Below are 22,983 nucleotides of genomic sequence, written 5' to 3' on the forward strand. Positions count from 1 at the left end.
AAAGTCTATCTATTATATATCTCTTAAATAATTTAAACTATACTCATAATTTCAATATATTTAATTTATTATTATCTCTTTTACAATTATATAAGAACATGTTTAAAATATAAATTAAAAAATAATTAATCTAAACCCAAAACCCTAACCCAACCCCTGAATCCTTAAACCTTAAATCCCTAGCTCTTAACCCCTAACCTCTAAACCTTAAATCCCAACCCTTAAACCATAATCCCTAAATCCATACTCCCTAAACCTTAAAATAGTAACTCCTAAACCGGCCTTAAATCTTAAATAAATCATATACCCTAAACTAAAAACCTTAAACTATAGTGATAATTAATTCAATATTTTAAAATTAATACTATCTCTTTTAAAATTATATAAGAAATTTTTAATATATAAATTAAAAACAATCGGTAATCATGTACCCAAAAAACTTTAAAATTATTTTAAATAATAGTATTTTAATTTTTCCATGTGTTTTATTTCAAATTATTACTACGTGTCTATTTTTTTCTGAAGATTTTAAATATTCAATTAGAAATAAATTAAATTTTATTTAATTAATATAAATAAACAAATTAAGATAAAATGTTTCTAGCGGCGCTTTTTCAAAAACGCCGCTAAAGCCCCCAGCATTAGTGGCGCTTTTTAAAAAAGCCACTAAAACCCCGAGCATTAGTGGCGCTTTTTAAAAAACGCCGCTAAAACACCGAGCATTAGCAACGCTTTTTCAAAAACACTGCTAAAGTCCCCAGCATTAGCGGCGCCTTTTCAAACACGCCGCTAAAACCTAGAGCATTAGCGGCATTTTTTTAAAAATCGCCGCTAAAACATCAAACATTAGTGGCGCTTTTCCAAAAACGCTGCTAGAACACCGAGCATTAGCGGTGCATTTTCAAAAATGCCGCTAAAGCCCCGAGCATTAGCGGCGCTTTTTTGGAAACACCGCTAAAGCCCCGAAAGGTAAGAAAACGACGCCGTTGGGCTTTAGTTTTTTGCGATTTTTTTCGAAAAATGACGCTAATGCTCATTTTTAGCGGCGTTTTTTTGAAAAACGCAGCTAATGCTCAATATTTAGTGGTGATTTCCATAAAGCACCGCTAATGCTCGATTTTTACCAGCGTTTTTTGTCCAAGCGCCGTTAAAAGTGCCGCTAAAAGCCTATTTTGGTGTAGTGTATCAAAGCCTAGATTTTCTAAACTCAGACTATGGAATTTTAAGTGAGTTTGCACGCATGTCATACGAAGGGGTGTTTTTATAAAAATAATGTCACAAGTTTTTACTGAAATCCTTAACTAGCTTCTTTTTTTTTTCTTCAATCTGCCAATGCAGAAAGATTAGAAAACTTACCAGCATGCAAGGTTTCCAATTTCTAAGACAAATCCTTAGTCTCTCCCCCGAACATTCCTCAATCTTTCTCTCTTCCACGACGAACCAGAGAAAAGAAGAACATAAAAATAAAAAAATCATCCTCGAAGAAGAATGCTTATCCTATATATATAGATCTTCCAACCCCCATCACCAAGATCAATTCACAGCCACCTAGAAATACCTTAATCATCATGTCTCCTAGTAACTTATTTCTAATTCATAACCAACTGGACTATGGTTGAAATCCAACTTTACCTCAACTAGCCCGCTACTTGTTCTTGTTTTCAAAAAGAACCCGCCAGATTAGAGAACCTTTCAATTTAGTACACCAAACTCTTTTGCTACTTAAGACCTTACAAATTCGGGTGTGATAGGTAAATTCGTAAATTATCGTTACATTGCTAGGAAAGTACTTAGTGAACCAAACGTGATAATGTAATTTTCCTAATATTTTAATCAATACCTTTCGATGTATACCAAATATTGTAAAGTAACATTTTTGATAATCATATTTCCAACAATGACATTTAAAGGAATCACATTCCATTATAATCATAACATGGAAACCACCAAACGCTACCTTAAAATAAATTCTAAAAAACATAGTCAGCATTCGTAATTGTAAAGGTCATCCTTACATTTGAGAGTTTCTTTTAACTTCACCTTATTTTTTTATTTCAATTGCACTTTTATTGTTTGTAGTTTTTTTGTTTTAAAAATAAAATAGTTATCTCATGTTAGATTTAAGTTATTTAGAAAAAAGGTAATTATAGTAATAGTCTTAATTGATTTAATATTACATAATAAAGTTGGATTTTTTATATTTAATTAATTGAGTCGATGTTAAGTTAACTAATGATACCATCTCAATCAATCATTTTATTCATAACTAGATTATGATACACCCATGGGTGAAAAAATTATGTAAAAATATATTTATTAAATGTTTTAGTTAAAATAGTAAAGTTGAAGATTTACATCCTTAGTGTCTTTTACTTCAAATCCTATCATGTGCAAGTTTTATTAATTTATAGAAATATAAAAAGATAAAAATACCTTTAGAATGATGTAACTTTTATTGTAAAAAGGAATGGTTTTTGATAAATTCATAACTGAGTTGGCACTCAGTGAACGGGTGACACCAACTCAGCCGCTTTACTATTAACTAGATTATGACACACTCATGATGTGAGTGAAAATATTTATGTTAATATATATAAAAGTTAATATGACTTAGTTGAAATGATTAAATAAGATAATGAAGATTAATATATCTTGAGTTTAATTCACAATTTTCATTATATTTATATTTATATATATACATATATATAATTAAACAAATATAATGAAAATGATAAGTTCATTACTTATAAAAGGACTGACTTTTTGGTAGTACTTTCATATTAAGTTGAAATTTGATTGATGGGTGACACTAATCCAAGTTAAATCTCATTTAGTTAACAACACCAACTCCATTAAAAACTTAATCTATACCACAAATATAGATATTGGTTCTAAATTATAACTATATCTAGAGAATAGTAATAAACAAATTAAAATATTACTCCAGAGTGACAATAAAAATATTTTTTTTGATATTGAATCAATTAGAAAAACGTGGCCATAAAATATATTAAATATTATTGATAATGATAATTATTATGATTTGCAATAAATTATCTAAAATGGAAAAAACCCGCAAATTTTGACTGGAAGCGCTTACTAACATACTTACAATTTTTAGTTATTTTTATTGTTATATATCTAATTTTATTGTTATTGTTGTTTTTACTTTAATTGTAGATAAATGTACTGCGATACAAATCCACCGTGTTAGAATTAAAAAAAAAAAAAACTGGAAAACCGACTTTATATCCATCCTTGCGTAAATTCGTAGCGCAAATATGCAGAATCATCATGATACATGTCCTCATATTCCAAAAGCATCTCAAATCCACCCTTTTCCAAGGATGATGTATTGTCTGCAACAAAGGGTTCACTCCAGAAATCTCCACTGCCTTCATTTTTATATGTTCCCAAACATGGAAGGCAGTTATCCTCTAAGCCGCCAACAACATTGAAGCTGAACATAGGTCCCCTACCGGAGCTGAAGGAGGACTGTTCAATACGTGTACATGTTGCTGGAGACAAAGGTGAACTCTCTAAGATCATGTTGTCGAGAGTATCAACAAGGATGCTATTGCTTTCATCTTCACCTTCACCTTCACCTTCACAAATATTCTCATTCCGGGTAGCTTCACTTTGCCAACAATCAGACTTTTCTTTCTCATCACGCTTTGTACGTTTCTTTAGATGAGCGTGCCACTGGTTTTTTATTTCATTATCTGTTCGTCCTGGAAAACTTTTAGCTATGGTGGACCATCTGTAATATATACACATAAGGTTAAAAAATATTCTTAATTAAATCCACAATATGATGATGATGATGATGATGATGATGATGATGATGATTTAATTGGAGATTCTAACCTGTTTCCCATTTCATCATGTAATTTGATGATCAATGCATCTTCTTCTTCAGTGAAGTTGCCGCGCTTTAGTTCAGGCCGGAGGTAATTCATCCATCTTAACCTGCAACTCTTTCCGCACCTTTTAAGCCCTATACACAATTTAGACAACCAAAAAAAAAAAACATCTTAAATAACATGATTGAAGCCTAGAAATGAATTTATTGTGGAAAAAAAGAAACTATAGTTTTCTCCATAAAATCATACCAGCATACTTGGGGAGTTCACGCCAGTTCCAATGGCCATATCTTTGTATATAAGATCTTAGTTTGTGATCTTCTTCAGCACTCCATTCACCCTTCTTCATCCCATTTTTATCATAGAAGGGAGCTCTCACCATCTTCCACCACCTCTTCCTTTAACTTCTTTCTATTACAGAAATGTTGTCTGTTCAAGGTCAACTTCCCTAGCACATTAGCTGGATATCTAGGGTTTCATTTATGTATTTATAGCTAGCCCAGATTGGAAAATGGAACGTGTTTACATTTGTGATATGGACTGGCAACCTCAATAATTAATGTTACTTACCACTAAGCAGTATAGAGCTTTGAATAATGACAAAGCTGTCGGGGTTATATGATAATGTTACAAGAGTGAACGAGGAGACTTCATAGAAGTGTCACATGAGAGGTAAAATAAAAATATAGATAGAGAGGGAAATTTGTAGCATGGTAAAGAGAATCCTCCAATGAACTTCGTTGCAGCATCTTATCCACCCACAGGTTAAGAGGTTAATGGTGGGGGTCATTTATGATATGTCTCTTTGAATCATGACTCCTGTTTGGTTCCTAAGTCTTACTTTCCTACCCTTTATACTTCACTCAGCGTGCAATTAAACATGACTCAAACTTGGGGTTCGACCATAAGCTTAATTATATTTTCTTTTTTAGTTTTAGAATATCAATCTTAATTTAAAAAGTCCAGTCAAAACTATGAGGTTATGTTATTGGTTTCATACTATGTATGACTTGTAGATTTTATTCATATTCTCTAATTTGATCATTTTCAATCTTTACGTTTTATGAATTTTGAAATTTCAATTTAGTAGCCATTAACCAATAAATGGTTGAAAGAATATCTTGACGAAGTTCAAATCCTAGAATTGGCATTGTTAGATAGCCTGGATAGGACTTGGCTCAGACTGTTAAACCGATGAGGACACCTATGGTTTGCATAAGATTTTAGAAACAATATAATTTAACTTTACAGATTTAGCCATTATGGTTTGGATCTCAAAATTTGAAAAAAATACATAACAAAAATTCATAGCAAGAATTAACCTATCATTTAAAAATTGAAAGCGAGAGCTATGAATTTATATGTAAACGGACAATTTTACAGATGGCTGATATTTTACATCAATTGTGGACCAAAGTGTGTGAAATGAAATGAACAACTTTGAACAGGGAAACTTAAGTACCATCTTATAACATAAATAATAAAAACCAATTGATAGCTACGCTTGTAGCCAGATGGTAAAAGGTCTTATCGTACACCACTTCTCAAAGAGAGATCTCTTTCCCATAATTTAAGGTTATCTCAATAATTTTATTTTAATTTTAAGATAAAAATATTAATGTGATACTAAACTATTAAAAGTAGTTAGATACAATCTTTTCCATTCTTGAATTGGAGTTTATCTTCATCTTCACATAATTATACTTAAACTGAAACTTGATAATGTACACAAACTACCTGTGGCTTGAATTCTTTAAACCCTATCTGTTCCATCGGCTATTTAATACTTTGAATAATATTTATCTCTAGGGTGACGCTAGAGAAGGAAACGTGTGTGAGTTAAGCAGCTGACATCACCTACTACTAATATAAGCTAGGGCAAAATACAAATAAAAGCCTTTTTTTAAAATTACTGAAATAGGTCAGGTAAAAAATTAATTATTGGAATGGCCCTATTTCCCCAAAAATGCGTCCACGTCAGCCGTTGTCAGGTGACGAAGCAGAAAAACACTTCCTCAAGGAAGCGCTTTGTCCACGTGGACAGAAAGCGCGCCCTCAAGGACGCGTTTTCTATCCAAGTGGACAAAGCGTTTCCTTTTGCCCGCACGTGAACAGTAGCAACGGCTACTTTTTTGACATTTGGTGACCACCCAACGGTAAAAAAAAACTATAAAACCCCCTTTTCATTTTTTCACACCTAAATCCTTTCTCTCAATTTCTCTCCAATATTCTCTCAAATTCCTCTCAATTTCCTCCGAAATTCCTCTTAAAAAAAGCTTTAATTTTTTAATTATTTTAAAAAAAGCTTTAATTTTTTTAATTATTTTAAAAAAAGCTTTAATTTTATTTTTTTTGAATTTTTTGTAAAGCATAAAAATTTGATCGTGTTAGCAATGGTCGGAGAATTAATTCGTCTCGATAACAAGCACATATTCGTCGAACAAATGAAAATGGTAAGTGTTAAATTTAATTTTTAAATATTATTTAAGATTTTTTTATTTATGTAATTTTAAATAATTTTTATTTTATTAGAAATTTCTTATAATTTTTAAATAATTTTTATTTTATTATTTCTTATAAAAGTCTGTAGATCGGATATTGCAATGCTATATCCGTAATATGCATGGTCCTCCATCACCGTTGGTAAGCGGGTTTTTGGCACGTGGCGACGGTAAGCCAGAGATGCAAGTTGGACTCAAAACTCATCAGTGCGTTGATTGAGAGGTGGAGACCCGAGATGCACACATTCCATCTTCCATGTGGAGAATGCACTATCACTTTGGAATACGTAAATTTGCAATTGGGATTGCCGATGGACGGGTATGCAGTCACCGGGTCTGTTCAATCAGGTGATTGGGGAGCGGTATGCTACGAGCTTTTGGACGCTATTCCGGACAATATTAATGGAGGTCGGATCAAGATGGGCTTGTTACGAGACACATTCCCGGAGCCGGATGATGGTTCTACCAAACTAGAAAAAATCTGATATGCTCGGGCATACATTCTTCAGATAATTAAAGGTTATCTGATGTCGGACTTGTCACGGAACCTTGTACATCTAATATGGCTAACATCTCATGAAAACGGTAGAATTATAAATATGATACAAATGTGGTGAAAGGAAATTGCATGTGAATAATTTTATGAAAGGAAATTGACATTTTTATGGAACTTGAAAGATTTAAGTTTAAAGTGACCATGAAATTAAAAGAGTGTAAAGGTGGTGAAATGTGGAATTATTTTGCATGGTAATAACATGACAAACACGTGGGGATTTGTTCTTATATATGTAATAATACCAACTATTTATTATTACTGTTCACGATCTTTTATCTGTTGTTTAGTTAGCTTAACTAGCCTTAAAATCAAATGAAGAAACTTAGTCGTTGAATTATTTGTATCTGATTATTATGCTCAGATCAGTAGAAGACTTAGCAAATTCATGAGATCTTTCTATTTTTTCATAAACAGATGTGCAATTAGATCATGATGTATCTATTCAGATCTTATGTTTTACTGGGGGTACTATGATGGTAGATCATATAGGCTTCATTTGTTAACAATTGTGTTGGAAATACATATTTTGCTCAAAGTGCCAGAAAAAAGGAAGATAACAGACATCTTTGTTCTTACACTCTCGTATGGTTACACTTTATTTATGGTTATTACCCAATATCCATGTCCTCACATCCATAGGCGGTTATCACCCAATGTAATTTCGTTTTTCTCACACAAGCGAGCGATTACACCATATGGACGATATGCTTATCTATATTTGCTTATACATGCATATTTATGTACCTCTAAGAGAGGAAACTCATGACGGGTTCCCATAAATGGTTATACCTCTTTACGTATAGGTATATTCATATAATGTATATTGGTAGAAAAAGAACCCACGAAGGACTTCCACAGATGGATTTATTGGCCACATCTGTATCATATTTATATGTCTACTTTCATCACGTAACCTCAAGCCAATTGGAGGTAGTCCGCGCCTTCGCCGTTAATTGAACGCAAAACTGCCAACATCTCATGGAAACTGTCTTTATTTATTTCATACCCTGCCAATATAAGTTCATAGCGAATATTACATACCACTATTTCATTTAGAATAAATTCAAAATGACAAACAAAGTTATATTAATAGAGACTAAATACCCATGTTGGTCACTTGTTGTCGTTCACTCTTAGATGGATATTGCCTGTAGTAGTTGGAAGCAACGTGCCTTAGGCAATACCGATGGTGTGTGCGCTGCCATAAGCTTCCCTGTCGATCAATTGCAGTTAGTATTCTGGTGCCCCGATCCGAAATAACACAGATATCAGGTTGGAGGCACACATGCCTCCTTAACCTAGATAGAAAGAAATCTCAGTCATCAGCTAACTCCCCCGATGTTATTGCAAATGCAATTGGAATAATTCTCCCACTGCCATCCTATGCCACTGCTAGTAATAGCCGATGGGTATATCTACCAAACATAAAGGTACCGTCAATTTGTACCAATGGCTTGTAGTATGGAAATACGTCTCGGCATTGCTTAAAGGTCCAAAATAGGCGTTTGAACACTTGACATCCACGTAGCAATCGACCATTGTAGCACGCATGTTCCGTTTCAAGGTCTGTTATGCAACTTAGGATGTATCTCTCTAGCACTTGACACCACTGCCATATTTCATTATATGAAGCATCCCACCCACTACGCATCTTCTTCAACGCCTTCTACTTAGCTATCCAAGCCTTGCGGTAAGAGGGCGTGTACCCTATTTGGCTACGAATAATGGCAATTAAGACCAATACTGAAGTCTTAGGATCTGCCTTCACCGTGGGTAGTATCAAGCTAGCTAACATAGTTGAATCCATCTTGGGATGATCTTGTGAAATACCTATCAACGGAGTACATTAAATAATACAACATTACATAATAACAGTATTATTCAGAAACCCTAAATACTGTACCTGCAGCATATGTATGTGAACTTTTTATTTTTTTATCTCCCACAACCCTGTCTCTTTCTTCAACGAGGCGTAGATTTTTCATGAACATGTACCATCTTGCACTACACACTTCGCCTCAAACTTATCAGCTTTGGATTTAACCACGTGGTAGTTAACGTCGTTATTGATGCTATGTTGTTTCAATGCACCAATAAAACTATCCTTGCTGGAAAACTCATTACCAACTTCAAATTCACCCGAATCCAGTATCGAACTTGTACGATCACGCAACCTGTATGGTAGATCTAGAAACTCCAAGTCATCATCTGCAGACAGATCGACATTATGCATGTGGGCTGGGGGTGAGTATGCCCTGAATCGTGAATCATCTTCTTTATCTGAACCCCCTTTAACATTTTCAGGTTCGGTTGGAATAGGCTCCGGTTCAGAAAATAATGCAACTTCTACACCATCGGGCCCGGGCTCTTGAGGTGGATCCACATCGTAGTCATCTTCTAACCCACCATCATCTGTAACGTACGAGGTCCCCTCACCGGTGGACGTCGTAAGGAGTACATTATCCCTTCTTCTGGACGTTTCATAACGTCTCAAATTGGATGTAGATTGCCAACCACTAGAAGTTAATAACGTTCCCCAGTACGTATTTCCAGCATCAAACATTGACCTACCGAGATGCATGTCCCATCCACAAACAGAGTGTCGTGTAGGGGATGTGTATTCCATACCGCTACCAAACATGGGCTATTCTGTATTTTGTAACCCACTAACCGAGTGTCAGACAGGGGTCGTGTATACCTCTCAAATAGCAGTTGCAAGTGCATTATTTGGCGATGTAAATTGTACATATAACTCAATATAGGGTGCTCCACTAACGAGATGAGTCTGCACCATTGCCTCCAAACTACAAGCACCTTTTACGTCGAACGAGTCATATGTCACTGGATCAACAGAAGAACAAAACCGATATGTAATAGGCAGAACTTTCATTGGCGTCATTTCGAATATTTTACGCTTAATTCTTTTATGAAGTTCTGTCAAATCTATGTTCTGGTTAAAAACCAGTCGCACTGTATTCTCTGATAAAAAAATAACACCGTTCTCGGTGTGACGAACCTCACCATCATAGTAAATAACAGCAATAATATGTTCACTCATCTTTAATTTCTATCATTCTTAGCCTCTTTAAATTTTTTTTGCTGTAACTTATGCAATCTGAGAAAAAAATTTTCCTCATTTAATGCCTCAGGCCAAACAGGAGCTACTGTAGCAAAAGCGCGTCCACGTGGGAGCTTCTTTTAGTACTTTTGCTGACAAAGCATCCTGCTTAAAGCATTTTTACACTATTTGCTCAAAAAAGTCTACTCGAAATTATTTTTTCAGGAGCTACTGTAGCAAAAGTGCGTCCACGTAGGAGCTTCTTTCAGTACTTTTGCTGATAAAGCATCCTGCTTAAAGCATTTTTGACACTATTTGCTCAGAAACGTCTTTTCGAAATTATTTTTTCAGGAGCTATTGTAGCAAAAGAGCGTCCACGTGGGAGCTTTTTTTAAATAAACACTAAACCCTAATCTAATTTTTTTAAAAAATTAATTAATTTACTCAAGTAACCCTAAACCCTAATTTAATTGAGTTTTTCTTTAAAAACCATAAACACGAAACCTAATCCAATTTTGAAAAATTTATAATTAATTTAATTAATAAACCTGAAACCCTAATCCCTTATTTATTTAATTTTTTCTTTAAAACCCTAAACCTAAATACCCTAAAACCCTAACCTTAAACCTTAAACCCTAAACCTAAAACCCTAACCAACAGGAGACACAGGCAAAACGCGTTTTTGAGGGCGTACTTTCTGTCCACGTTGACAAAGCGCTCCCTTGAGGAAGCGTTTTCCTGCCTCATCACCTGATAACGCGCTGACGTGGACGCGTTTTCAGGGAATTGGGCCATTCATGTACTTAATTTTTTACTGGGCCCATTTCAGTAATTTTTTAAAAAAAAGAGCTCTTATTGGTATTTTGCCCTATAAGCTAAGCATTCACAGAATATAATTTTTACTTTTACGACTAAGATCATTCCGAATATTATATTACTAACAATTCATTTGACGGCCATGTTTGCGGTTAATAATAGTTCTATATTATTGTGCAAAAATAAATTAGATTTTGTTATAAAATAAAGAAAGATGGAGAGAATAAATAACAAAGAAAATATGAAAGTCAATAGAGATTGTACTTTATTAATCAAAGGGATGATTATAATGTTTCACCGAGTTTCTATTTATAGGCATAAGAACTATAAAAGAAGTAGAGATTTAATTCTAATAACTATTAAAGTACATCAAAACTTTATATTGATCATGATGGATATCCACTTAATAAGATATTCATTACAATTTTCAATTTTTTATTTTAATTTATCTTTTAATTAATAACTCTTTTATTCATAAAATTAAACAATTATTACAAATATGATTATTTTAGTAAATATAATTTTTATATGTGTAATATTTATTTTTCAATCCATATCATGAGTGTAGTAAATATTTTGTATGTGTATTTAAAACATTTCACATATAAAAATATTTGAAATATCATACTCACAATGTAGATAAAAAAATAATGATATTTGAAATATTTTACATATAAAAATAATTATTATATTTGAAATAGTTATTTCATTTTATAAAATTAGAAATCACCATACCCACAATATACATGGTGAAAATAAATATTTGACATATAAATATTATATATAAAGAAAACTATATCAAAAAATTATATGAATATCTTATTAAGTGAATGTCTATCAAGATCAATATAAGTTTGGATGTACTTTATGTAACACCCCAAACCCAGCCTAGAAGTTATGACCGAATCTGGAGAAATTACATTAGCTCATTTGGAAAACTGATTTCAGTAACTATTTAGCAAATACAACTTTCGCAAACAATCATTAGAAAGCTATTTGTTAGCTTCTAGAAAATACTTAAGAAGTTACTTAATGTTGTAGCAGAAAACCTTTTTCGGAGTTTTAGTTTTGAAAATCGAAGTCCATTTTGTCGACTTAAGGGATTTTACAGTCTCGCATTAGAAAATATAAACTACTGATGAGTTAATAAAAAACCCAAAACGAATTCAAAAACAGAATACAACCCAAAAGATAAAAAAAATATGAAATTCACCATATTTATATTAAGTGAAAAAACAATCTGAGCTCCCACACGCTGTCCGGCCCTAAGTCAGAGGTTTACTTGAATAGACATACAAAACAAAGGGGTGAGCTATAGAGCTCAGTGTATAACTAAACTCAAACAGAGATCAAGCAAAAAAAAAAAAACAAATCAAAATAACGTAGAGAATTTCATAACAATCATCTAACCAAAGCGGAACAAATCAGAGTATCATAGAGATTTTCATAACGGTCAAATAACAAAATAGAAGATGTATAATTATGCCTGTGCAGTGTTTTTTGGAAAACTAGAATGCAAATTAACAGAAAATATCCTATCCAACTCCTCTACACATCAAAATAGAGTTCCCTAGAACTCATCCAACCAAATCACACCAACAGATAATTATGGACAGTGCCACCAGAATTGCAAACAAGCTGTGAGACAAAATTGTGTATAAATCACCAGATAATGCAGATCATTAAACTACCAGAAACTTCCTCCATTCACATCAGCCCGAACCCCATGCAATGTGTCATGGCATGCATATTTAGAATCAGAATGATAAGTATGTAGGACATGCTATCGTACAATAACAGAAACAGAAGGCATGGGATTCCATGCTTTCCAGGACAGATTGATCAAATCTCAATGAATCATATCAAATTTTCCATGAAGTCACATGCATGGTTACTTATCAGAATTAGTATCAGACACACCATCGTATTCAGATATCACATGTTCTCATCCAGCTCAGTAGCATAGAAACGAATCATCAAAATTAACAAAGCGTGGATCATAAATGAATAAATCACATACCTTACACATGTCCCAACAAAACACAGTATACGCTAACAAATCATACTTGCTTAGCTTATAACATACCAAACATACATATAGATAATAGATTACATGCCAACCGATCATCGAATATCAAGTTTTATAGCTTGTTTTAGATCATACAGGCCCTACAGTAGACCTACGTTCGATTCGAATGACGATTATGACCTTGAAGCTTCACACATAATAACCACACAATATACACAATCAATTAGTAGCCATAACACACCTTAAACAAACAAAAACACAGGTCTAAGGCTAGTTCTTCTTGGAACTGAAATTCTCGACTAACAAACTTGAAACTCAAATATCTCAATCTTTACTCATTCCCATTGCCTATAATCGATTCCAAACATCTATCTATACATCTAAGAACAATTCCCAACCCCCAAACTACACAAAATTACACAGATTCATGATTATAAAATTTTGACATAAAATAGCCATTGTTCATGAAAACTCATTAAAACCTTAAAATCTATTAACGAAACTTTAGGTAAAGTTTAGAAACCTTTTAATTATATCAAAACAAGTTGAAAATCACTTTCAAACATTTTGTACAAAATCTCGAATTTCACCATTAACGACCTAATTTTTGGCTTTTATTCAAATATTTCGACTCAATAGATAAAAACTCAATTTAAAAGGCTAGATATCATTAAAAGCCAATAGGAAAATGAAACATTACCTTAGTTGACAAAGAATCAAACGTTTGATCGAAAATCTGAAAAACTTAAAAGTTAAACAATAAACAAAGCTATGATGGTTTTTTATGGTTTTTATGGAATTCTAAAGAGGTTTAATATTATGAGGATGAAAGAAATCAAAGAAATAAAGTTTGGGGATCAAAATTTGATGAATAGGGCTTTGGAAACACAATGGACGGCAAAACAAAAGGATGAGGAGAAACTAACGTGGGTTTTGTAAAGATGAAGGGGGAAAATAGGGTTTTTTAAAATTTTGGTATAATTCTTTAAAACTACTCCTAAATTGAACCATTTTACAAAACAGTCCCTATTTTACAATTAAAGGTCCTTTTAGCATTATTTTCAAAAATTGATTTAATTTTTCAAAATCTATGATCGAAAATAATTTCAGGTTGCCACTATTCAGAATTTTCTGAACCTACTTCGAGCTAATATTTCCATTTTACCCTAAAAACTTCTAGACTTAATTTTGGGGTGTGATAGGTGATATTGTAAATATAAACATCAAATGGTTGGTAATATGTTTGTCTATGTGAAAGGCTTTTGTTTTCAAAACATCAAACTAGACTTTTATTTAAAAAACATACGAAATCCAAAAAATAAAAACACAGCCCAGCACATAACTGCTAGCCTAGACCACAAAAAAAAAAAAAAACAACCAAATCATATAAAGTAATAATAACAAGCCCACTCTTGGTTCTCGATTCTTCATTTCCCTTGTTGTCGATTCCAGTTCCAAAATAAGCATAGCCTCCTCCCTTTTGGAACTTTTCATCGTCGCCGTCCTCTTCATCGATTCAAGACCCATTCAAGAAATCCTTCTAGTCTGGCTTGACCCTTTGTCTTCCAGTCCTCATCGAACGCACAACATATTCAAGCACAATCCCCACTAGGTAAACCTCATCCCCTCTTTTTAAACTTTCAGTTACTATTGTATGAGCTACTAAATCGTCATTCTTAGGATATGTCTGAACCAAATACCTTGAAAACTCCATTTGTTCTGCTGAATGTCTCTAATATAAGCCCTTATTACTGATTTATACGGGTCTTTCAACTGACATTTCTTTATTATTGTTAATACGTCGCCCTCGATTACCACTGTCGACAATCCCATGTTCACCCCCAATTGCACCACCTGAGAACATGCAAGAGCCTCAGCTACAAACGAAGACGCTACATCCTTATGAAGGACCAATTTCGAGGCCAGAACCTCTCCTCATTTCTGACTACCATTCCCAATCCCAATCTAAACTTTTGGGGGTCCTAAGCTGCATCAAAATTAATCTTGATGGTTGTATTGTTTGGAGGACTCCATTCAGTGGCTAAATATCCCTTTGTAAGTGTCATTTTTCCTAAACCATCTAATTCTCTAATATATCTGAAAATCAGCTCAGTTATCCCTCGTCCAAAATTTAGTTTTCCCTCAGGCATATGTTTATTCATTTTTGTCCAGGTTACCCATATTGCACAGCAAAACAAGCGACATTGGTTGATTGAACACCTCCTGAAAGCCCAGGTAAGCTATTCCCTACTGTCAAAATTAGGCATTGATACAAGCCATGCAAGATTTAAAATTTCTCATACTTCCAATGATATAGGGCACTCATGGAACACATGATCAAGACTCTCCACATCCCTCCCACATATGGGACACAGTGTATTCACCACTAGTCTTTTATAATTTAGATTAGTTAGAGTAGGCAAAAAGTTCCATGAAATTTTTCAGACTGTAATTTTTTGTATTGCAGATAGATTTAGACTCCAAAGTTTCCTGTAAAAAGTTTTGGAATCATTCTAAAAACCAATAGCATTAGGATCTGTATTAGCTACTAATAGTAGTTTATATCCACTTCGATAGGGGTGTGCAAATTTCGGGTAAAATCGAATTAATTTCATTAACCAACCAAATTCGATTAATTGGTCGGTTGACTGAATTAATTCGATCGGGGGCCAGTTAATAATTTTTTGGAAGTTCGGTTAACTGTTAATTAAGTTCGAAATCAGTTAATTAACCGAAAGTTTTTATTTTTATACATATTTTACATATATTAAATTTAGTTAATTTCATTAATTCAGTTAATTTTTTATATGTTTTATACTTGTTTTAACAAAAAAAATATAAATTTTGGCTAATCGACCGAATTAACCAAAAAAGTTCTATTCAATTAATTTTTTTGAAAAAAATTTGGTTCGGTTAACGGTTAAAGGTTTTAAAGAGTCGGTTAATTCGGTTAATGGTAGTTCTGGTTGATTAATCGATTGAACACCCCTACACTTCGCACCGAGAATTCCCCAAAATGCTCTCCTTTCCACAATAGCATATCATCATGCCCCTCCTTAGCTAATAGGATTCGAAGAATTCTAGTCCCATCAATGTCTGAAAAGGTATCGTTAATGACATCTATTTTTCATACTCTAGAAGTATTATTTATTAGATTCGAGATTATTATTATACCAACATTATTGATATTGCTTCTAACTTTGTAGTTTTCTGCCTCTGGCAACCACGCATCCTCGACAACTGAAATTCTATCACTAGTACCAACCCTCCAATATAGTCCATTTTGTAAAATGGCCCCTCATTGCCCACACGCTCTGCTAGGTATAAGAAGGTAGATTCCCTAATCTAGCTTTTAAAAAATCACAGTGCAACTAATATTTTGCTTTTAAAACACGAGATAACAAAGAATTTGGATAGGTATTAAGATGACATCCTTGTTTAGCTAACAAAGCCAAATTGAATTTAGTTAAACTTCTAAAACCCAAAGCACCACTCTCTTTTAACTCACACAACTAGTTCCACTCACACCAATGTATGCCCCCTCCTACCATGTCCTTTTTGCCACCAAAACCTTGCTGTTATGCTTTCTAACTCTCCACAGAGTGACTTAAGAAGTAAAAAGCATGTCATAAAATACGTCGGGATAGCTTCTAAGACATCTTTAATGAAAACCTCATTCCCTCATTGAGACAAAAATCTTGCACTCCAACTATATTTTTTTTCTTGAACCGGTCTTCTTTCACCTCCCCATTATATTTGGTAGCCCCAAGTACCTCTCTTGATCATTTGAATAACTAACCTCCAAAATTATCGAAACCAATTGCCTATCTCCTTTATAAGTATTTGAACTATATAAACAGTGGACTTGTTATAGTTAATGCATTGTCACGAACACACCTCGTATTCCCTTAAAATCTATTTTAGTGTCTAAGCCCTCTTATTGTCTGGTTCTCCAAATAGCACACAATCATCTACAAACAAAAAATGTGATATCTCTCCACCCCCATCAGAGTATGATCGATATCTCTTATCTCACTAGTCGAGAATAGGTTTTGAAAATAAATTCAAGCGATCTTTTCCATTTCTTCCTCATCCATCGCCACCCTCCCATCCTCGTATTATAAACATCAAATTTTATTCATTCTTCTGTGTTGGGAAACGTAGTTATGGAAAAAAAGTAGTGTTTTTATCCCCCCAATCTCAACCAATTCGCTCTTGCTCTTTTCTCCCAATATATCTCATCCTTATCAATCTCTAAATTAAGTTGGATTTTAGTGTCAATAAGTTCCAAAACATTATTATTATCTCTTCCCTTATCTATAAAATTTTCTTGTTTTCTAGTCAAGTCCCTTAAGGCCCTCCTTTTTGCTTCTAACAGATCCCACCCATCTTCCCAAACCCTTTCTTAGACATTCCAACTTAATAGATATATCACCTGTAGTTGAATCCTAGATCGATTTCACCTCCCCTTCAAAAAACTCTTCCATTACCCACTATGCCTCGAATCGGAACCTTTTCAACCTCAACCTATGACCATCTTGCTCTGCATAAATGGGAAGAGGACATTGATCAGAAAAAGAGTGTCGTAGATGATGAATCACTGTACTTAGGAACATGTTCATTCATTTCACGTTTTCCCACCTCTATCCAATCGTTCTCTTTTTTTTTGAAAGATTCCCCCTTTCCCAAATAAACCAAGCCCCATATTACATCCATTAATCGAGATTCTTCTAATACTCCTGAAAAGATCTTCATTCTCCTTTTTTTCTTTGGTACTTCCCTAACCTTCTCAAAAGAATACATGTTATCATTAAAATCCCCACACACTAACCAAGGTAAATCCTGAGAACCCCCTAGATTTTTCAGTAAATTCCACAAATCATCTCTACTTCATGCATTTGGGGCCTCGTAGAAGCCAATAAACCTTTACTATTTTCTATCCTCAATCTCCTGGATTTCAATGTCTGGGTGATTCATTGAAAAAATTTTAAGATTGATTGTAATATTCCCCTTCCAAGCCATACATAGACCCTCTCATGATCCTTCAACTGAAACATCGATTCCTTTAAAAAATCCATACCTCTTATGCACATTCTCCATTCGTCTATTACTTAATTTTGTCTCCATAAAGAAAACTACCTGGGGATTATACATCTTCAGCATATGTCAAAGTCCTTTTATAGCCTATGGACACCCCAAACCATGGATATTCCAACAAAATATTTTTATTGCAACCGATCAGCTTGCCCCTTGGCAGTCACCGATAGAAAATAAGCTCGCTCCAACGATAACTCCTCTCTAACCACCAGTGAATCTATCACCCTTAAAACATTATAGTTCCCAATATTCTTTCGAGGTCTTTTCTTTCCATCTCCACTTTCAATTGGACTCTCCTCAGAATCATGTTCCATATCTATCTGTCTCATTTCCTTTGACAATTCCCCATGCATCCTAGAAATATACCTCGAATCTCCTTCCAAGTTTAACTCCAAAATAGGATTCGATCTCATCCATGACTCCCTCCTTACCCCTTCCCAAGAGCCCCTCCCCAAATCTGAATGTCTTAGTTACTCTCGCTCATCATCCCTTCTCCTTCCTCTCTCAGCCACACACTATTCATTGCGACAACTCTCTTAGACTACACCTTTAAAGATATATCCCAACCCATCTCTACCACTTCTAGGCATTTGATCATTCTAACTTGACAGAAAGAATCATTATGTTAAAGTTAGTTCCCATGCAACCAGCTTCCCATGCAAAGGTGGCCATGCAGAAGAATGCGTTGCAGGCATTCGAGCCTTGGTCTGCAGAAATTGAAGCCTGAAGCTTAATGTTGCCGATCGACTTGGTGTTTTTGGTTGCTTTTTGATTATTTTGTAATTTAGTTCATGTTGAACTAAGTAGGTAAATGTTTTGGTATTGATTGATTGAAAAATTAGCAATGCAAGTTGTACAAGCTAATCTTGTAAGTTTCAATGCAAATTAGTGGTGTTAGGTAATTGATTAGGTGATTACTTGTTTGTTTTACTTGTTGACTAATATATGTAATGGCTTAATGCCTTGTTGGTGTGTTAATGAAAAATATCAGCTCACTTTCATTCAATCTTTCTCTCTACTTCTTGTTCTTCACTAGCTAGTTTCATTTTTCTGCTTTGTTTCTGAGTTTGTTTCTTCAGCAAGGCTCGAGGCTTGCTATCCAAGCAAGACCAAAACAGTCTGCTGCTGCCTCTTTGCACCAACAATTGGTATCAGAGTCTTTGTCTTAGTGGACCTGTTGCTTCAAATCAAGGAACCTGATGGCTTCTTCAAGATTTTCACCAGCAGCCCCACCAGTCTTCAATGGGGAAGGCTTCCACATATGGCTGGTAAAGATGAAGACTTACCTGCAGGCTTTTGATCTGTGGGAAGTTATCAACACAGATGCTGAGCCAGCACCACTGAGGGCTAATCCCACAGTAGCTCAGATCAGACAACATGCCGATGAAAGGACCAAAAGGCACAAAGCCATGTCTTGCATCCAGAACTGTGTGTCAGATGTCATCTTCACCAGAATTATGGCCTGTGAGACTCCAAAATAGGCATGGGATAAGCTTAAGGAGGGGTTTCAAGGCACTGAAAGGACAAGGCAACAGCAGCTGTTGAATTTAAGAAGGGATTTCGAGAATCTGAAGATGAGGGAAGAAGAAACAAGTGAAACAAAGATGAGATAGAATCATGGCGTTGGTTAATGAGATAAGGCTCCTTGGTGAGCACTTTGATGAGGCAAGAATAGTGGAGAAAGTCCTCTCCATTTTGCCTGAGAGATATGAGGCAAAGATATCCTCCTTAGAGGACTCAAGAGACCTTGCTAGCATCTCTTTGACTGAGCTTATCAACACCTTCTATGCTCAGGAACAAAGGAGAGCTAGCAGAGCTGAAGACCACCAGGAAGGTGCATTTCAAGCCAAGACAAGAGAGGCCTCGAGCACCAATACACCAAGAGGCAAAAAGCCTTGGAAAAGTAGGCCTAAGCCTGATGCTGCAAGGAGTAATGATCAGCCCTGCAGATATTGTAAAAGACCTGGACATCCAGAAGATAGATGCTGGTTTAGGCCAGATGCAGTATGTCAACACTGCAAGAAGAAAGGCCATGTTGAGAGGGTTTGTAAAAACAAAACCAAGCCAAGGCAGAGTCAATTTCAACAACCAAAGGTTGAAGCTCGAGTAGCCGAGACAAGAATGACCAAGAAGAGCGGTCTTTCTTTGTTTCTTGCTTAGTCTGCGAGAAGAAATGCTCAAAAGGGTGGCTCTTGGATGCTGGTGCACCAACCACATGTCACCAGATGCATCTTTGTTCAAAACCTTGGACAGAAGCTGTAAAACTAAGGTTAAGGTTGGAAATGGTCAGTTTATAAAAGCTGAAGGAAGAGGAGAAGTGCTGATATGTACTTCTACATGCAACAAAGTCATTTCAAATGTCCTGCTGGTACCTGAGATTGACAGAAATCTCCTTAGCATTGCTCAACTGCTTGAGAAAGGCTATTCTGTAGTGTTCAAGGACAAACACTGCCACATAGCTGATCCAAGTGGATCAAGCCTTATGACAGTCACAATGACTGATAAATGCTTTGAGGTCCATTGGTCAAATGACTCAAAGTCAGCATACACAGCCTCTACAGATGATTCCAAGCTTTGGCATCAAAGGCTCGGGCATGCCAACTTCAGATCAATGGCTCAAATGGCCAAAGAAGGCTTGGCAGAGAACTTCACCAGCTCAGTGGAGCATGATGATGTGTGTGAAGTGTGCCAGATGGGAAAACAGGCAAGACTGCCATTCCCAACAAACTCAGCATGGAGAGCCACTGAAAGATTGCAGCTGGTGCACTCTGATCTATGTGGACCTATGAGGACTGAATCACTCAGCAAAAACATGTATTTCATCCTCTTCATTGATGATTTTACAAGGTTTTGCTGGATTTTCTTCTTGAAACACAAGTCTGAGGTAGCTCAAGTGTTTGTGAAGTTTAAAAGCGTCAGAGAAATGTAAACAGTTGCAAGATGAAATCGATAAGATCAGACAATGGCACTGAGTACACTTCAGCTCAGTTCCAGGCCATTTGCAATGATGCTGGCATCAAACACCAGCTTACAAATGTCTACACACCTCAGCAGAATGGGGTATCTGAAAGGAAGAACAGAAGTCTGATGGATATGGCCAGATGTCTCCTGTTTGAGAAGAAACTGCCCAAGACCATGTGGGCTGAGGCAGTAAACACTGCCGTTTATCTGCAAAATAGGCTTCTCACCAAGGCCCTTGCATACAAGACACCTTTTGAGGCATGGTTTGGCTTCAAACCTTCATTGGCACACCTGAAGGTGTTTGGTTGCCTATGCTATGCACAAATACCAGCAGCAAAGAGGGACAAGCTCTCAAAAAGGGCTCAACCAAGTATCCTAGTGGGCTATTGCTCAGACAAAAAGGGCTATAGGGTTCTGGATCCCTTGACATGCAAAGTTCGTAAGCGAGATGTTGTCTTTGATGAAAAGGCATCTTGAAATTGGGAAAAGAATGAACCAGAGGAAGCCAGAGGACACGGTGCCTAATCAAGCTGAATTCGAGCACCTTGGTCCTGAAATGGATGTTGATGATGTGCCTGTGAGAGGAACAAGGCCCTTGGATGAAATTTATGAAAGAACACAGATTGCTATAGCAGAACCAACCAGTTTTGAAGAGGCCGAGTCTGATGAAGGCTGGAAGCAGGCTATGGTTGATGAAATCAACATGATACAGAAGAATCAAACATGGGAGTTAGTTGATCAGCCTGCTGGAAAGAAGACCATTGGAGTGAAGTGGGTCTATCGAGCTAAACAAAATGCAGATGGCAGTCTTAACAAGCTGAAAGCCAGGCTTGTTGTCAAAGGTTTTAGCCAGAGGTATGGTTTGGACTACTTGGAGACCTTTGCACCAGTAGCCAGACTTGACACTGTCAGAATGATAGTTTCTTTGGCTGCTCAAAATCAGTGGACCATTCATCAGTTGGATGTGAAGTCTGCATTCCTAAATGGCTTCCTAGAAGAAGAGATCTACATTGAGCAGCCTCAAGGGTTTGTAGTCACTGGTAAAGAACACATGGTCTGAGTTAAAAAGGCCTTGTATGGCCTGAAACAAGCTCCTCGAGCCTGGTATGCTCGAATCGATTCCTACTTGCTCAGTTTGGAATTCGAGAGAAGTGCCAGTGAACCAACTTTGTATGTGAAGAAAAATCAAGCTGAGACTCAGCTTATCTTGTCACTCTATGTTGATGATTTGTTAGTAATTGGAGGAGACAAAAATATGTTGCATGATTTCAAGAAGAAAATGATGAAAATGTTCGAGATGTCTGATCTAGGCAGAATGAATTACTTTCTAGGAATGGAAGTAAGATAAAATGCAACTGGAATCTTTCTCAGCCAGAGTTCTTTTACTATGAAGGTCTTAAACAAGTTCTCAATGAAGAATTGCAAGCCAACAAGCACACCAATGGCTGTTGGAATGAAGCTATCAAGGTATGAAACTGGTGAACCAGTTTGTGAGACTATGTACAAGAGTCTCATTGGTAGTCTGTTGTATTTGACTGCAACAAGGCCCGACATTATGTTTGCAGTTAGTGTGCTATCCAGATACATGAATTGCTGCAAAGATCTACACTTTTAAGCAGCAAAAAGGGTGCTGAGGTACATCAAAGGCACCATCAATCATGGTGTAATGTTCAAATGGGTTGAAAACATGAAGTTAGTAGGATATGTCGATAGTGATTGGGCTGGATCGAGTGATGACATGAGGAGCACATCTGGATACTCATTTAGTCTTGGCTCAAGCATGTTTTGCTGGAGTTCTAAGAAACAAAGTCTGGTGGCACAATCAACAGCAGAAGCTGAATATGTTGCTGCTGCATCTGCTGTGAATCAAGCCATATGGCTTAGAAAAATCTTGGCTGATTTAAACCAAAACCAAGAAGAAGCAACAGAGATTTACTGTGACAACAAATCTGCTGTTGCAATTGCAAAGAATCCCATCTTCCATGGCAGAACCAAGCACTTCAATATCAAATTACATGTTATAAGGGAGATGGAACAAGCTCATGAAATCGAGCTGGTTCATTGCAATTCAGAGGAGCAAATTGCAGACATTTTGACCAAGG

General features: G+C 35.6%; 1 protein-coding gene and 1 long non-coding RNA gene across 3 annotated transcripts; one reads left to right on the plus strand and one right to left on the minus strand.

Moving 5' to 3' along the window:
- Positions 1–2,995: 2,995 nt before the first annotated feature.
- On the minus strand, positions 2,996–4,335 carry LOC105781845 (transcription factor MYB10). Its single transcript, XM_012606362.2, has 3 exons — positions 4,113–4,335; positions 3,868–3,997; positions 2,996–3,760 (listed from the first exon to the last, which is right to left on the minus strand). Exons 1-3 carry the CDS (start codon positions 4,243–4,245, stop codon positions 3,247–3,249), a joined length of 777 nt encoding a protein of 258 aa, XP_012461816.1. The 5' UTR covers positions 4,246–4,335; the 3' UTR covers positions 2,996–3,246.
- A 9,901-nt stretch (positions 4,336–14,236) lies between these two features.
- On the plus strand, positions 14,237–15,513 carry LOC105784628 (uncharacterized). Of its 2 annotated transcripts, XR_008192961.1 has the most exons (4): positions 14,237–14,435; positions 14,693–14,878; positions 14,996–15,058; positions 15,141–15,513. It is a non-coding gene; the product is annotated as an uncharacterized LOC105784628 (long non-coding RNA). The 2 variants fall into 2 exon arrangements; XR_001130602.2 differs by having other exon boundaries at positions 14,237–14,878.
- Positions 15,514–22,983: the final 7,470 nt, after the last annotated feature.

This window comes from Gossypium raimondii, chromosome 13, assembly GCF_025698545.1.
Source record: "Gossypium raimondii isolate GPD5lz chromosome 13, ASM2569854v1, whole genome shotgun sequence".
NCBI classification, from domain to species: Eukaryota; Viridiplantae; Streptophyta; class Magnoliopsida; order Malvales; family Malvaceae; genus Gossypium; species Gossypium raimondii.

What these genes read in the sequence shown, in the direction of transcription:
- LOC105781845 (XM_012606362.2), bottom strand. Translation starts at nt 4,245, where the DNA reads ATGGTGAGAGCTCCCTTCTATGATAAAAATGGGATGAAGAAGGGTGAA. An exon ending in TGAACTCCCCAAGTATGCTG is followed by an intron (nt 3,998 to 4,112) that starts GTATGATTTTAT and finishes AATTGTGTATAG; the next exon opens with GGCTTAAAAGGTGCGGAAAG. An exon ending in CATGATGAAATGGGAAACAG is followed by an intron (nt 3,761 to 3,867) that starts GTTAGAATCTCC and finishes TATATATTACAG; the next exon opens with ATGGTCCACCATAGCTAAAA.